Below are 15,829 nucleotides of genomic sequence, written 5' to 3' on the forward strand. Positions count from 1 at the left end.
ACTGCCCAAATTATTTTATTTATTTATTTATTTATTTATTTATTTATTTATTTATTTAGAGAGATGTAGAGGCAAAGAGAGAGAAGCAGAGAAAGAATCCCAAACAGGCTCCACACCCCCAGCGCAGAGCCCAGTGCTGGGCTCAAACGCATGAACCACGAGAACATGACCTGATCCGAAAACAAGAATAGGACACTCAACTGACTGAACCACCCAGGCACCCCTAAACTGCCCTAATTATGAATTTTAGTGTTTTCAAAACTCTTCAGTCACAAATATTCAGACAAGCTCTTAGTATTATCTCATAGCTGAATACTTTTTCATTGGGTATGAATTCTTTAACACTTAAAGGGTAATCTTATTTCTGAAGTGTTGGAGAACCATCACTCTCAGGCCTGCTTATCTCTTGCAGCATATTGAGGTGCAGCATTATCAGGGATTTTTGGCAAGTCTAGGTAGACTATATGCATTTCTTCATCAGTTAGATTTCACCATTTTTCTGTCTCTCTGTCTTGCCTGGCTTTCTTCTTATTTTCCAGGACTGTGGTAGAATTAATCTCAAATTAATTCACACAAATTTCTAAACTCATTTCTAGACTTTGGAGGCCTGAGGAAGAATAGGTATATGTGCCAACTTGATCCCATTTGCAACTTAATTTATCATGACTGTATAACATCCCAGTGTGTTGATGTAACATTATTTTTATAACCATTTCATATTTTCCCATATTAAAATTAACATCGTAGTCCACATCCATATATATAAATCTTGGCATATGACTCTAATCAGTTCTAAAGAAATCAATTTAATGTATGTTGAATAAAATAACAAAATGAGTTGGTGATCTCTGGGTTTTTAGAAATACACATATTATCAAAAGTTTAAACATGTCAGTGTATTATGTTTAATCTGAGGACACGAGAATAAGAAAATCAGACCAATCTTTAGTTTGGGTATCAAACCACATCAAAATTCTCTACTCTCAGCTCTTCATGATTAATTTTCTAATCCTTTCTTTATTCCTTTACCAAAGACTCTGAACAGAATCAAAAGAAGGACAATATGGAGAAAGATCTAAGCTGTTGAATAAGCTCTGTCCTGGAGAGCAAATGGATGTTTGGCTGGAACCACTCAGATACCTAAAAGGTTTTCATCTTTGGAACCATTAATCTAACACTTTAATTTGCACCAGCTTTATTTTTTAACTTAAGAAAAGATTTGTGTAAATTCTAGGCTCTCTTTGTACTTTGAACTGTGTTCTGCACAATCTAATGAACTTTAATGAGCTGCCAGAGTTTTTAAAACTCTGTTAATTTAGCAATGGAAAAACAAATGAAGCTACTTTACATCTTTGAAAGTCCCAAGTGAAATAAAGAAAGTTAGAGGTATAAATGTAGGCTTTAACATGAATAGATACTTCTCTAAAGAAGACATCCAGATGGCCAACAGGCACATGAAAAGATGCTCAATGTCGCTCCTCATCAGGGAAATACAAATCAAAACCACATTCAGATATCACCTCACGCCAGTCAGAGTGGCCAAAATGAACAAATCAGGAGACTATAGATGCTAGAGAGGATGTGGAGAAACGGGAACCCTCTTGCACTGTTGGTGGGAATGCAAATTGGTGCAGCCGCTCTGGAAAACAGTGTGCAAGTTCCTCAAAAAATTAAAAATAGACCTATCCTATGACCCAGCAGTAGCACTGCTAAGAATTTACCCAAGGGATACAGGAGTACTGATGCACAGGGGCACTTGTACCCCAATGTTTATAGCAGCACTCTCAACAATAGCCAAATTATGGAAAGAGCCTAAATGTCCATCAACTGATGAATGGATAAAGAAATTATGGTTTATATACACAATGGAGTACTACGTGGCAATGAGAAAGAATGAAATATGGCCCTTTGTAGCAACATGGATGGAACTGGAGAGTGTGATGCTAAGTGAAATAAGCCATACAGAGAAAGACAGATCCCATATGTTTTCACTCTTATGTGGATCCTGAGAAACTTAACAGAAACCCATGGGGGAGGTGAAGGAAAAAAAAAAAAAAAAAGAGGTTAGAGTGGGAGAGAGCCAAAGCATAAGAGACTCTTAAAAACTGAGAACAAACTGAGCGTTGATGGGGGGTGGGAGGGAGGGGAGGGTGGGTGGTGAGTATTAAGGAGGGCACCTTTTGGGATGAGCACTGGGTGTTGTATGGAAACCAATTTGACAATAAACTTCATATATTGAAAAATAAAAAAATTAGAAAATAATTAAAAAATAAATAAATAAATAAATAAATAAATAAATAAATAAATGTAGCCTTTAATAAAGATCTTAGTTACTTCCCAAGAGGTAGAAAAGATGGGAGGAGTTAAGGAGGAAATGTGAACACAACCAGATAAGTCAGAAGTTCTCAATAAATATTTGTTAAATAAATGAGTCAGAATTATAGCCAAGAAGTAGGAGATGCAGGGAATCAGGCCTCTAACCAGGTGCATCAAAACAATCATGTGTAAGTCAAAAGGGGGATAAATAGTATATTTTTTATTTTCTAGGCCAAAAACAGGGTTATAAGAAATCTTAAAAGTGATTAGTATAAATTTGAAAGAAACTTCAAAGTTCAACCCCAATTCAACATGAAAATCTATTTGCTTTCTTTCAGTTTCATCTTTTCCCAATTTACTCCATATCCTTTCCCTCCTGTGAGGAAGTACTAGAATGAGGAAGGGGCAGGATGAATTTAGGGACAACTTAGAGTTAAGAAAATTTGAATTTGTTCACTTAGTCTTTCAAGTCTTCATGAATCAACAACCATTTATTCAGTGCTTAATATCTGTAGGAGACTATTCTTTTATTCTTAAAATTACTTTTTCTTATTAATAAGAGTAGAAATTTTGAAAAATTCATACATAAAGAAAGAATATAATAACAATTATTAAACATTCCACCACCTAGAAATAGCCACTGTTCATATTTTGAGAATATTTCCTTTTGTTTTTTTTTCTATTCTGATTTCTTTAGCAATCAGGATCCTATTAAATATAGATTTTTTTCAAGTTATTTCAACAGAATTTTTTTATTAGTAGTTTTTTTCATTAGCCTTATATTGAGATCATTTTCATGGGTCACTAAAAAATCTTTAAAATATAATTTTATGGATGAATAATATTCCCTCAACTGAATACGCAATATTTCCTCTGGATGCACTGTACTATACATAACCTTTCCTCTGTTATTGGACACTTCAATGCTTTCCAGTGTTTTACTACTAATGTACATAAATAGTTTTTATACCACTGATTATTCCCACAGGAAAGACTGCTAGAATCATAATGCCTGAGCCAAACAGATCATGAGAAGCCCTACAAGCACTATCCAATAGAATGCTCTGTGATGATGAAATGCTTTATATATTTGCACTGTCTGGTATGGTAGCCAATCACCACACATGACTACTGAGCACCTAAAATGTGGTTAGCACAACTGAGAAACTGGATTTTTAATTTCATTTCATTTTAATTAATTTAAAATTAAATAACCTCCTGTGGCTAATGGCTATGGTATTGGACAATGAGCTGGTCTAAAGTCGTAATTTGTTTGACTTTCAGAGATTTCCACAAAGTAGCCTCTATTCTGTTTCCATAGTATGGAGTTCAAGAAAGTACTCACCAGTTGTGTGGGTGAGTAGAGTACAAGGATAATAATGATTTCGTTCATGCTTCATGAACTGTACTCTGCTGTCATATCAGGTGGTCTCAGCAGACTTGAGGCCAGGTTATGATCATGCCTGGATCTGATTCATGAAAATAAGCCTTATGTATATATGGTAAACCTAGAGAGAAACTCTTTTGCTTCTAGAGAGTCAGATGTGACCCTCCCTTACTCAGACACCACCATCCCCACCTGTGTGCCCCCTAGTGAAGCTGTGGGGACCTCCTTATACACCTTGAGATAAGTAAATACCAATTAATTTATTTAGATAGTGCCTGGGTCTGTTCTCCCCATCAATACACACCAATTATTGACATTTTTCAACATAATGATCTTGTAAAAGGTATGAACTTTTTTAAGGCTCTTGCCATATCTGGACACGTTTCTTCCACTCCAAAATTACCAGGGCGCCTGGGTGGCTCATTTGGTTAAGCGTGGGATTCATGGTTTCAGCTCAGGTCATGATCTCACAGTTTCGTGAGTTCGAGCCCTACATCAGGCTGTGCACTGATAGCACAGAGCTTGCTTGGGATTTCTTCTTTCTCACTTTCTCTCTCTACCTCTCCCCAACTTGCACTGTCTCTGTGTCTCTCAAATAAATAAATAAACTTAAAAAAAAAAAAAGAATTATTACCAATACATTCCCACCATCAACATACACAAGTGCTCATCTTAGCACACCGTCCCCTAGTATTGGTATTATTTTTTATATTTACAAAATTAATGGATAAAAAAGGTCATTTAAATTTACATCTTACATCTTTACAGGAAAAATGCTAAGAGACCTCCCATCTCTTAAAAAGTTTTCTCTTAACGCAGCGTGTGGGTGGCTCAGTTGGTTAAGCATCTGACTCCTGATTTCGACTCAGGGCATGATCTCGCTGTGAGTTCGAGGCCCACATGCTTGGGCCACGATATGCTAGCCATATCCCAGCAGCTCCAGAAATTATTATCTCCAGCTCAGATTTCTCTCCCAAAATCCAGACTTGCACACCAACTCTATCAACATTGTCAAAGTTCGACATATCAGGTTAACATGTCCAAATCCAAGTTCTTGATTTCCCACTTCAAATCTCAAGTATTGGAATCATCCTTGATTGCTCAGTTTCCCTCACATCCCAAATCTATCAGTAAATACTGTCAGCTTAGGTTAAGATACATCCAGAATCTGACCCACTTCTTGCCACGTGTTATGACCCTGGTCTGAGTCACTATCATCTCTCACCTGGACAGTTGTAAAGCATCCCAACTGGTCTCCCTGCTCTTGAACTGCCTTAAGTCTATTTTCTATGCACAGCTAGGAGCCTGTCAAACAGTTGGGACTTCTCCTTCCTTTCCCCAAAACCTCCAACCGGCCTGTTTCTAACATGTGTGAGTTTCTAGGCAAAAATAAAGTGAATGCTGCCTTTCTCTTCCCATCCCTGGTTCTATTCTAAACCATGAAAGGGCTGACAGACAGAGTCTAGACATCCCATCTTGCATACCAGAGCTTTATCCATACTCAAAACACAGTGGTCCCTTAGCTATCCCACAGGCCTAGGGATGTGCACACCTTCACAACACTTGGGAGGATGGACTTAGCAAAGAACTATGCACAAGCTCTGGAAGCAGGTATGGACTGTTTGGGCAGGGGATTCTAGGTTTCCGGGTACCTATCACATGGTCTAGAAAGGGCAGGAAGGTGTGCGGGTATGGCACATCACTTTGGTCTATAAAGAAGGGCATAGCGAAAGGAGCCAAGGGAGTATCTTCACTACAGTGAAGGCCCAGTGCAGGGCCTCTAGCTGAGTTGCGTGGATTCAATGAATGGGGAATGTCCTAAATAGAGGCTACCTTATCAGCCTGGATCCCAGAGTGAAGACAACATGGAGCAAGGCTGCAGCCGACCCATCATAAACATGCAGTATGAGAATACAGCCCTTGAGGTCTGGAAGTCTTTCGTTGCCACGGCACAATCTATCCTGTCCTGCTAATACACCCATCTCAACTCTGTGAATGTGAGTTCTATAAAGGCAGACCGTATCCTGTTTGACTTGTATCCACAGCACAGTGCCAAGCACATAATACTCAAGTAATACTGCATAGACACAACCTTTCTGGATTTCACCTGTACGATAAAGGTGGTTAGAGTAGATATTTTACAAAGTATCTTCAAATTCCAGCATCCCATGATTTCTATAATTTCAGAAATAAAAGGTTCTGTATTTCCTTCTCAAATACCCACATGCCAAAGCCTCATTCCAACCTGAATTTCCTTTCTTTTCTGATGAAAAGCTTTTGTACATAGCTGTATATGGTTACAGCATTACAAGAACTGCTTAAGGCTTTAAAATCCTAGTCCAATCAGCCTGTACAGGCAAGGAATTAAATACTAGGAATGCTGTTTCTGGCTCTGAATATTGTGACCCTGAGTGATGTCACACACACACACACACACACACACACACACACACTCACTCACTTTTGCTGCTGGGCTTGGGCAAGTATACCTGCTGTTCAAAGACCATCTGAAATTACTTCTAAGAAGGAACTGCTTCAAGAATCAGGCTTATAATTAAACAGTAATTGAAGTTTCCTGTGGTTTTATGCATGGCTCTTATCTAATGCTTAAGTAGATAAACTGCATGGCTTAAAAGTCAGAATGGAATTAGATGATTGTACAAGTAAATAGAGGTCTCTGTTCAGCAACATTGCTTATTTAAAATCCAACTTGGGGGGAGGGTGGTCCAGTTAGTTGAGCATCTGACTTTCGGCTCAGGTCATGATCTCACGGCTTGTGGGTTTGAGACCCACGTCAGGTTCTGTGCTGACAGCTCAGAGCTCGAAGCCTGCTTGGGATTCTGTGTCTCCTTCTCTCTCTGCCCCTCCCCTGCTCATGCTATGTCTCTCAAAAATAAATAAATGTTGAAATAAAAAATAAAAAAAGTAAAATCCAACTGGCTTCCAGCACTATTGTCAGAGCACCTACACAACAAAGACATCAGTCCGACCCTGCAGAAGTGACTCTCAGAGAAGCATGGATTGGTAGAGCTGAAACGAACCTCAGCTAGCCCCTCATCCAAAGCCTTTGTTTCACAGGAAATTAAAACCCAGGGAGGTAAAGTGATTTGCGTCAGGCCACAGGTAGAAGAGGAGAAGATCAAGGGATTTAGGAGGTAAGACTATGATGACTTGGGTGACTTACAGGGTGCAGGTTGTTAGGGAGAGGAAGGAGGAGAGGACAGGTGCAAACATCTCAGCTGGGGTCAAATGAGAACAAGCAAGTTTCAAGGAAATTCGATGAGCTCAACTGGGGTCATGTTGAGTTTGAGGTGTCTGTGTACCATATAGACAGATATCAAGCAGACAGCTAGGTATTACAAATCTGAAACTTAAGAAAAAGGACAAAGTTAATGAGATAAATTTAGGGGTTGTCATCCTATCCACTTGGTGTTTAAAACTATTATAAAGTGGGAAAAGAAGTCAAGAAGGAAGCAACAGGGACATAGCCAACAGAAGATCAGCATCCCAGGACTCTGTTAAAAATAAAAATAAATAAAATAAAGATGACATTACCAAGTAGCTGACGAATAAGGGGCCAAGAAGATAGAAGGGAAATTGGGATAGAATGGTGTCAGTAAAGGCAAGACAAGAAAGGGTTTCAAGAAGGTAAGTGTTCAATAACTGTGGCACACCCTGCAAGATGCTCCTTAATTAATATTCATTCTCCTCTTTTTCCTTGCTAACGAAATCCTTATTGTTTTTCAGAGTGGCAGTGCACCTGGTTAAAAATTAAACTGTGATCTCCCAAGCTCTTTTGCATCTAGAGGTGGCCCATATGGCATCCCTCTGGCCAAGGGATATAAGCAGAAGTCTATCTACTTGGTAAGGCTGTCAAGAAAAAGTGATACAAATGGTCAAACAGTTGGCATCTCACTCTAACCCTTTGCCTTTTCCCCTTTCTTTCCCAAAATAATGATTCTATATCCACAGATATAGCAGCTATCGAATGAACATGAGTACAAAAGACACACACAATAGATGACATGGAAAATTAGGAGTCTGATTCCTGATCTACTCAGCTGAATGAGTGAGAAACATGGGAGTCAACACTGACTCCTACTACCATCTTACTTCCTCAGATCCAAGACACTTGACTCTCCCCTTAACTATGCTTCAAATTCACTTTCTTCTAACCTCCTCTAGTCCCACATTGTTCAGCCCCCTATCATGCCTTGCCTGGCTGACTGCACTGTCCTCCTGGAAGGTCTCCCTGCTTCTACCCTTACCCCTTGCAACCTGCCCTCTACTCTGCTGTCACCATGTCAAAAATGGAATACTTTTGTGTTGATCCTTGCTGAACATATTTCCATAGTTCTCATCACCTACTGGATAAAACTGAAGGTCCTTAGCCCCACAGTTAGGCCCTTTATGATTTGGCTCATGCCTTACATTGATTATGACATAATATGTAAATATATATTTCAACCACGTTGTGAATAAGGACCACTTACCAAGCATGTGCTAAGAGTTTTACATTTTCTTAGTCCTCATGATGCTTCCCCACATATTTGGTAGTACTATTCTCATTTTGCAGATGAGTCCACTGACTCTCAGGAAGGTTAAGTCACTTTCCCTAGAACACACAGCTTGTTTAAGCAGGGGAAGGCCTGGATGTCACAGCTCTTTCAAAGTTCTTTCCACCACAGTGCCTTGACATGAAAGAGTATACACCCTTCTCTATTCTCTTCCTTACTTACTATTCCCCATCTAGCTTAAATGAACATCCTTGTTGAAGAACCACAGCCAAACCAGTCTTGCCCCTGGGGCCAGAAGAATCCGTCCCCCCACTGCAGTGGGAAGAGACAGGCAGCTTCAGCAAGGGAGGAGAGAATCCCCCAAAGCTGGAGCTGCAGGACGGACTGTTCGGCCTGACCTACCCAGTCAAGGCCCCTACTTCTCCTCGCTAGCTAGGTGTCAGGTGCCACTCGCAGGGATAGGGATCCGGGGTCAGAGAGCCCTTCCTCCTCGGCCCAGACAGCCTGGCTGGCACCACCGCAGTGTTGGAGTAGGATCCCAGCTCCAAAACCACTCCCACCAGGGTCCAGAGCTGGAAGACCAGGGGGAAAGGCTCTGCTGACTCCCCAGAAGTCTCGAGCAAGACCTGACACCCACTCCTCACCACTGTGTCAGCCTGGGAGCCGGTCCTGTGGGCTCCGGAGGCGCAGCCCGCGCTGCTGCTGGAGCGCCTTTGCACGCCGCTGCCGCCCAGTGCCCGGACCCAGAGCAGCCCGCGGGCGGCGGGACCCTGGAGGAGTGCAGCCCTCTGAGAGCCCCGAGAGCCTCAGCCTCGAGGTTGAGAGACGGGCAGTCGGAGAACCTCTTGGGAGCTGCTGCCAGTCGGGTTGGATCACCTAGATTTGTAACTCGATAAAGGTCCAGGTCCCCGAGGGATATCTCCAGCTAGCATCTCTGGCCCTCGGACGGTGAACTCCGAGTCCAGGCTGCCCCGTGGGCAAACCGACTGGAGTTCCGTTCTCTCGCCCCGCGACAGCCTCGCACCCCCCGGCCCTCCCCAAGCACGGAGGCCTTTGCAGCCAGCCGTCCTGCACAGCCCTCCTGGGCAGCGGCGGAACGGACTCCAGCTGCTCCAAGCGCCCCGACTGGGCTCTGGGCAACCTCGTCTGCCCGGGTGGCTCTCCCTGGGGTCTGGACCCCTCGCGCCCCCGCGCGTCCTTTTTTGTTTTTGAGCTTGCTCTGAAAGTGATGTAACGAGGCCAGACTCGCGCGCCGTTTTCCCTCTTTTCGCAGACTAAGTCCTTCCTCCCCCCAGCACCCGATGCTCTGCGCGCAGAGCCGGGCGCTGGGCTGTGCTGTCACTCCATTCCCAGAGCTCTGGAGACCGACGGGCACTGTTGGGAGAGACGCACTCTCACGTCCCACCTCCTGGATGCAGAGTCAGTGGGGAAAGCTAGGCTTTCCTTCCAGAAACAAGGGAGAGAGCCGAGGGGACAGCTGTTGTGGAGGTTTCTAAGGAGACTCAGACTGGCTTCTTTCCCTGCTCCTGGGAGACGGCAGGAAACCTCAGGTATCTCAGTGACCCCAGTGGGTGGATGTTTATATGAAAGAGACAGAAGCTGCAATAATAAGAGATAGATAGACTGAGAGAACGAGAGAGAGCAAGAGAGCATGCAACAGAAACAGAGGAAGAAATAGAGACCCAGAGACTGCGATTGACAGACAAGTGGAGAGAGACAAAGAGTAAGAGAGATAGAGAGTTGGTGGGTGGGAAATTGACGGTTTTCTTTTCTTTTCTGTTTTTGGTTTTTTGTTTTTGTTTTTTTTTTTTAACCCACTGTGGTTTTGCCTCTGACAGAAGGGAGGACCACTGCTCCCTAGCCAGCAAGCAGCCCCCAACCTGGATGGAGTGAAAGATGCGGCCTGATGACATTAACCCGAGGACTGGGCTAGTGGTAGCCCTGGTCAGTGTCTTTCTGGTCTTTGGCTTCATGTTCACCGTCTCTGGGATGAAAGGAGAGACTCTGGGAAACATACCCCTCCTGGCCATCGGGCCAGCCATCTGCCTGCCAGGCATTGCAGCCATTGCCCTGGCCAGGAAAACTGAGGGATGCACTAAGTGGCCAGAAAATGAGCTGCTGTGGGCCCGCAAGTTGCCCTGCTTCCGGAAACCCAGGGACAAGGAGGTGGTGGAACTGCTGAGGACCCCTTCAGACCTGGAGTCAGGCAAGGGAAGCTCAGATGAGCTGGCTAAGAAGGCGGGCCTCAGAGGAAAGCCTCCCCGCCAGGGGCAGACCGAGGTGCCTGTGGCCAGTTCCATCACCACCCCCACACCCACGGAAGAAGGAGAATGCCAGAGCCTGGTCCACAGTGGGCATCAGGAGGAGACATCCAGATACCTGGACGGCTACTGTCCCTCAGGCAGTTCCTTAGCCTACAGTGCCTTGGATGCCAAATGCTCAGCCTGGGACAGATCTGAGTGCCCTGAGCCTGAGGACAGCATCTTCTTTGTGCCCCAGGACAGTATCATCGTTTGCTCCTACAAGCAGAACAGTCCCTATGACAGATACTGTTGTTACATCAATCAGAGTCAAGGCAGGTGGGACCACGAGACAATAGTCTGAGCTTTGCATACAAGAGTCGCTTTGTTGATAGAAACGTGGCTACACTCAGCTTCCAGGGGAAGGAAACTGCCCTGTTCCAACAGCCTTCACACTGTTAGAAATTGACTTGGTATGTGATGGATATGCAAACCTGGGGTTCCTGAGAGCCATGTAAATAGGCATGTTGGGGACATATTTTAGGGAAGGGTGATAAGGGTTAAGGACACTGGAAGAGGCATCTGGTAGGAGGGGAAGCAATTCCAGTTGCTTTTTAACAACTAAATCATGCTGGATGTTTTGTAAACATCCAGAAAGTGGATGTTTCTGGTAACCCAGAAAGTGCTACCCAGCACCTGCTAAAAGAAAAATCTAGAGTGGGCTGCAGATATCAGCCATGAAACGATACATGGGCTTGCCATAGGGAAACTGAGCTGCTTTCAGTCTGAATAAATTGAAAGACAAAACAATTTAGTGCTTCATTATATGAAATGATTTTTCTCTGGTGAAAGCTCTTCACACTTAATATTTATTTGCTGAAGGAAAAAAAGTCAAGATAGAAAAGCTACATCCCTCTTTAGGTGGGATGGATTTTGGAGAAAGGGGAGTTAAAAACAGTTGAATTATGTAACTGAGTTTTATGACATTATCCTCTGACAAGATCAGAGATTTCAAATGAAGTAAAATAAGTGTGAACAGCTAAGTAAAAAAACTAACAATTTTAGATGGCTATGTTAGTTCTCAAACTCTTCATTTAAATTGATTTACTGGGTCTTTATCTTAAGTGTTTTTTAACATTTACTATCATTCATGTATAATTTCCTCATCAGGTGCAAAATGACTTGACATAATATTTTCATAGATTAGAATTGTGTTCATCAAGTCAAAATGGGTTTTACATATGTATACAAGTGTCTTTAACCTTTCTGGGAGATATGTACTGGTAATTACTATTCCTATATGCCTTTTAAAACCTGGAAACTATGAAGTCAATACATTAGTCTTGAACTTTATGCAGAATTTACATAAAATGCCATGGTTAAACTTCTGGAAGTGTCATTATTTGTACATTTATTCAACATTCACAAAGACTATAAATGCCAATGAAACAAGAGTTAATATACTAGATTTAACTAAAGCTCAGTTTTTATGAAGTTCATCTAATCAGTGAACATTGCATGACAAAGGTCTGTTTTATTTTACACTTAATTTTTTGCTACTGAGGAAAAAAAATCACAATAGGATCCTAACATGTATTTTCTATTTCACTTACATAATTGTAATAGACAAGAAGGCAATCAGCCAGAATACTATTTAGTCCCTGTTGAAATTATGTAGAGAAATCGTGGTATATTTCATCTTGAATATCAGAATATTTTGCATCTTTCAAAGAATGATGATTTATTTTTAATGATCAGATAGTTTAAGTGACTTTCTCCTAAAAGGGAAATTGAGGACAAAAATTCTGGACAAAACTCTTTTGTGTATTTCAGGTCCAATTCTGCAAGTCTTTAAGTGTAGCAATTATTCAGTCTTAAGAATCATGGCTTTAAAAATCACAATTTCCAAATCAAGTGCAGCATCAAAAGTATATAATTTTTTTTTTTAAGTAGGGCTTAAATGTCAGAAAATGAGATGTGTGATCCTGGGCAAATTTTGTCTTCTTGTACTTCAGTTCTTGCTCCTCAGAAATCAAGGAGGAGTGGGACCGACTTACACTAGAGTATGTCTGTCGCTCCTTCCCAGTTTGAATGTTCTGTGGCATTATGTCAATGACACTTTATATAATGCCAGGAAATGAGTTACAGCAAAATTCATGCCAAAGTTATGCAATTCATGATAAAAATTGTATGACATGGATTGAATTCTTGCTACTACTTAAAAGAATTTTGTAGATGTATGAAAGCAGATTTGTTTTATTACCAAATACTATTTATTCAACAAATACATTTCTGGAAACAAAATGAAGATGTTAATTAAGGGTAAAATTTTTTCAATATTGGTATAGCCCCAAATAATGTAATGCATACCTTTGCACTAAATGTAATTTACTTTGGATTTGGCATGGAGGGAAAAGAGTTTCCTAAAATCACAATACATCTTAATAATTCTAGTGCATTTTGAAAGATGGAAATCATGTTTCAATGAAGGTGAAAATTATTGGATAACTGTCTTAGGGATAAAAACTTCTAATTTGCTTGTTTTTTGTGGACATCTTTAGAGATGAAGAGATAGCAAGACATTGGAAAGAGATGTTCACAGACACTCAGCAAATCCTACACAGGGTCTGAAAAGAGATGCTTATAGTGTTAGGTATGGCTTAAGGAGTGGAAAAGTTACTTTTTGATTTCTTGGAATCAGCACAAACTCCTTGATATCACATACACATTCCAATGTCCAATCCAAAGTCAATTACTAGTTTAGAAATCTAAGATATTTTATCACATTTTCAAGTTCTTTTTCAGAAGAAACTTCCTTCAGTCTTCATCTTCTATCCACCTACTTAAGACACATAAGGTATCTAAATATGCATTTGAGGGCATTTTCTGCAATGCTAAAACAATGGTTTGCAAATGTTAACTGGGTGACTGAACTTTGATCAGAGAGAATAAAATGTGTGATTGTGTGTGTGATTTATTTTTAACATCTTCTATTAAGCAACCCCCTCCTAATATACAGCAAGGTAGCCTAGTGCCCCAAACCAATACCTGTTAAGTAGTATTCAGGAAAAACAGCCATTCTATTGAAAAGATTTGGAAGAAAAGGAAAGCAAGGTGAGAAAAGTGTCTGAGCTTGTTAGAGGAAACACAGCAGCTTATTCCAGTCAACTGTTTCAGCAAACTGTTAATATTAACTCAATAGACATGAGGATTGTTCCCTGTTCCCTTCAAGAGCTTTCAGAAAGACATAAATGTAAGTATGCACCAGTTATTTTTTTCACTCGTTGTTAATCCAAATAGTCATTTCAACTTGATTTAAATAGGCATTTTATTTTTGAAATGTTTTCTATTGACTTTTTCTTGTTCGACACTCTTATCTATTATGCACATGGGTTCTTTTTCCAAAATGTTTCTTGAATTTAAGTGTGAATTCAGCCAAGATACCCAAGCTGGAGCACGTTTAGACAACCGTTTCAAGATTTAGTTTCTATTACAATCACAGCAAACAAAATCCAGATATGGTGAAGCTCAGACTCTCTTCCAAACCCTACTAACCAGCTTCTTTGAAAATGTTTCCAATACTCAGTGGGTCTTATAACCCACTGAGCTGGCACATGTAGGGAAGGAAGATTCATTCTTTTAAATGTTTTGCCCTTTTGTAATATCCAACCTCTATTTATTTATTAATATCTCCCCTCTGGACCTATAGCACCATTTACTTGGTGAATTCACTGTTACTATTACTTTATAATGTTAGAGAAAAAATAAGTGTTCTTAATCCACAGCTCCACTATCCTAATAGAACTACTGTATTTCCATTTTAGCATATTATCTTCTATGACTCCCCTGTATGCACCTTATGTATTATAATTGTGTGTTTTTCTTTTCTATTTGATTTATATCCTAAGTATGTTTTCATGTTTCTATGCAGTGTTCCTGATTACCATTTAACAATTGCATATTATGCCATTTTTGAGAGGTACCATAATTTAACATGCCATTTCTTATTGCTAGCCAGATAGCATGCTTTATGGATGGTTTTGTATTTTTTTTTCCTATTTTTGGTAACACAACTACATTATTTGTACTTTTCCCAAAGAAGTCTACAGTCGAAAAGCTGCCTCCTTATAGATGAGAGTGAGGGGACAGAAATGTGTAAAAGGATCAAACACTTGACATTGTTGGTTTTCTCTTGACTCATGGGCAAGACATAGGGCAAGAGACAAAATAATGCTTCTATAAAAAGATCCCCCCCTTGGGACCAGAGTCAGTATTTTTAAGAATGAGATGAGATGGGGCACCTGGGTGGCTCAGTCAGTTGAGCGTCCAACTTCAGCTCAGGTCATGATCTTGCGGTCCATGAGTTAAAGCCCCATGTCCGGCTCTGTGCTGACAGCTCAGAGCCTAGAGCCTGTTTCAGATTCTGTGTCTCCCTCTTTCTCTCTGTCTCTCTCTTTTGCTCTCTCTCTCTTCTCAAAAATAAATACATGTTAAAAAAATTTAGAAAAAAAAAAAAAGAATGAGATGAGATGGAGCCCATATTGTTAAGGGTAAGATGGGACATTTTCCCAGTTAAGATGCTGCTAGTGCATATCTCAAAATCAGATTACAATGGTGTCCATCTTCAAGAGCATAATGTTGAACAGGTAAAATAAAAACTAAATATAAACAATAATTAGTTTGTAATATTTCAACAGCATATCTTTAAAGTATCTTACCATATATTTTATAATATATTTAACATGTATGTATATATATATTGCTACCTATTAGTGACTTGCAAGTGAACTGGAATTTCAGGAATTCAATAGACTACTCATGAGTTTTCTGTTTCAATTCCTCAATGGAAAAATTGAACTGAAGACAGAGATATGGACAAGTGCTTGGCTCAAGCAGGTACCTCAATAAAGGACTAAATTCCATTCAGCCTCTTGTCTAGGTAATATGAAATCATGGAAACACCACTAAGTCAGACTTTGATTTCTCACCACCTACCACAGGTTCCTTACTCCATGAACACCCAAAAGAAAAATGTTTATACATGATGCTGTCCAGATACTCACAAACAGGTGGACATTAAAATAAGATCTCCACAATCTTTTGCAAATTATTCCTGAGCCTGACCCTTCTTAGAGACCCTTTCTTTATTTTTCCCTCTACTTCTCCTCCTGACTGCATGTTAGAACCTGTAGACTTGGTATCCTCAACGATAGTGCAAGGCTTTACATGCTTTATCCATCACAAAGTACAGTGTTACAGAATGGACCAGTTACAAAACAGGACATAAGGCTATTAAAACATCTCTTGTGCTGCTCTTTGAAAAATCTATCCCAAGAAAGTTAAATACAACAAATGTTTTTGCAATTAAT

At 40.6% G+C, this 15,829-nt stretch overlaps 1 protein-coding gene and 1 long non-coding RNA gene across 3 annotated transcripts in view; one reads left to right on the forward strand and one right to left on the reverse strand.

The window, feature by feature from the left end:
- LOC123593157 overlaps positions 1 to 15,829 on the reverse strand; it is a 185,679-nt gene that overhangs the window by 57,487 nt on the left and 112,363 nt on the right. The window lies entirely within an intron of this gene.
- TMEM215 (transmembrane protein 215) lies at positions 8,263 to 13,426 on the forward strand. 2 transcript variants are annotated; one of them, XM_045468700.1, is made up of 2 exons: positions 8,263 to 9,770; positions 10,059 to 13,426. In XM_045468700.1, the coding sequence occupies exon 2, from the start codon at positions 10,117 to 10,119 to the stop codon at positions 10,822 to 10,824; it is 708 nt and encodes a 235-aa protein (XP_045324656.1). In that variant the 5' UTR covers positions 8,263 to 9,770; positions 10,059 to 10,116; the 3' UTR covers positions 10,825 to 13,426. The 2 variants fall into 2 exon arrangements, with proteins under 2 accessions (XP_045324656.1, XP_045324657.1); XM_045468701.1 differs by lacking the exon at positions 8,263 to 9,770 and adding an exon at positions 9,784 to 9,943.

The sequence above is a fragment of the Leopardus geoffroyi genome, chromosome D4 (genome assembly GCF_018350155.1).
Source record: "Leopardus geoffroyi isolate Oge1 chromosome D4, O.geoffroyi_Oge1_pat1.0, whole genome shotgun sequence".
NCBI classification, from domain to species: Eukaryota; Metazoa; Chordata; class Mammalia; order Carnivora; family Felidae; genus Leopardus; species Leopardus geoffroyi.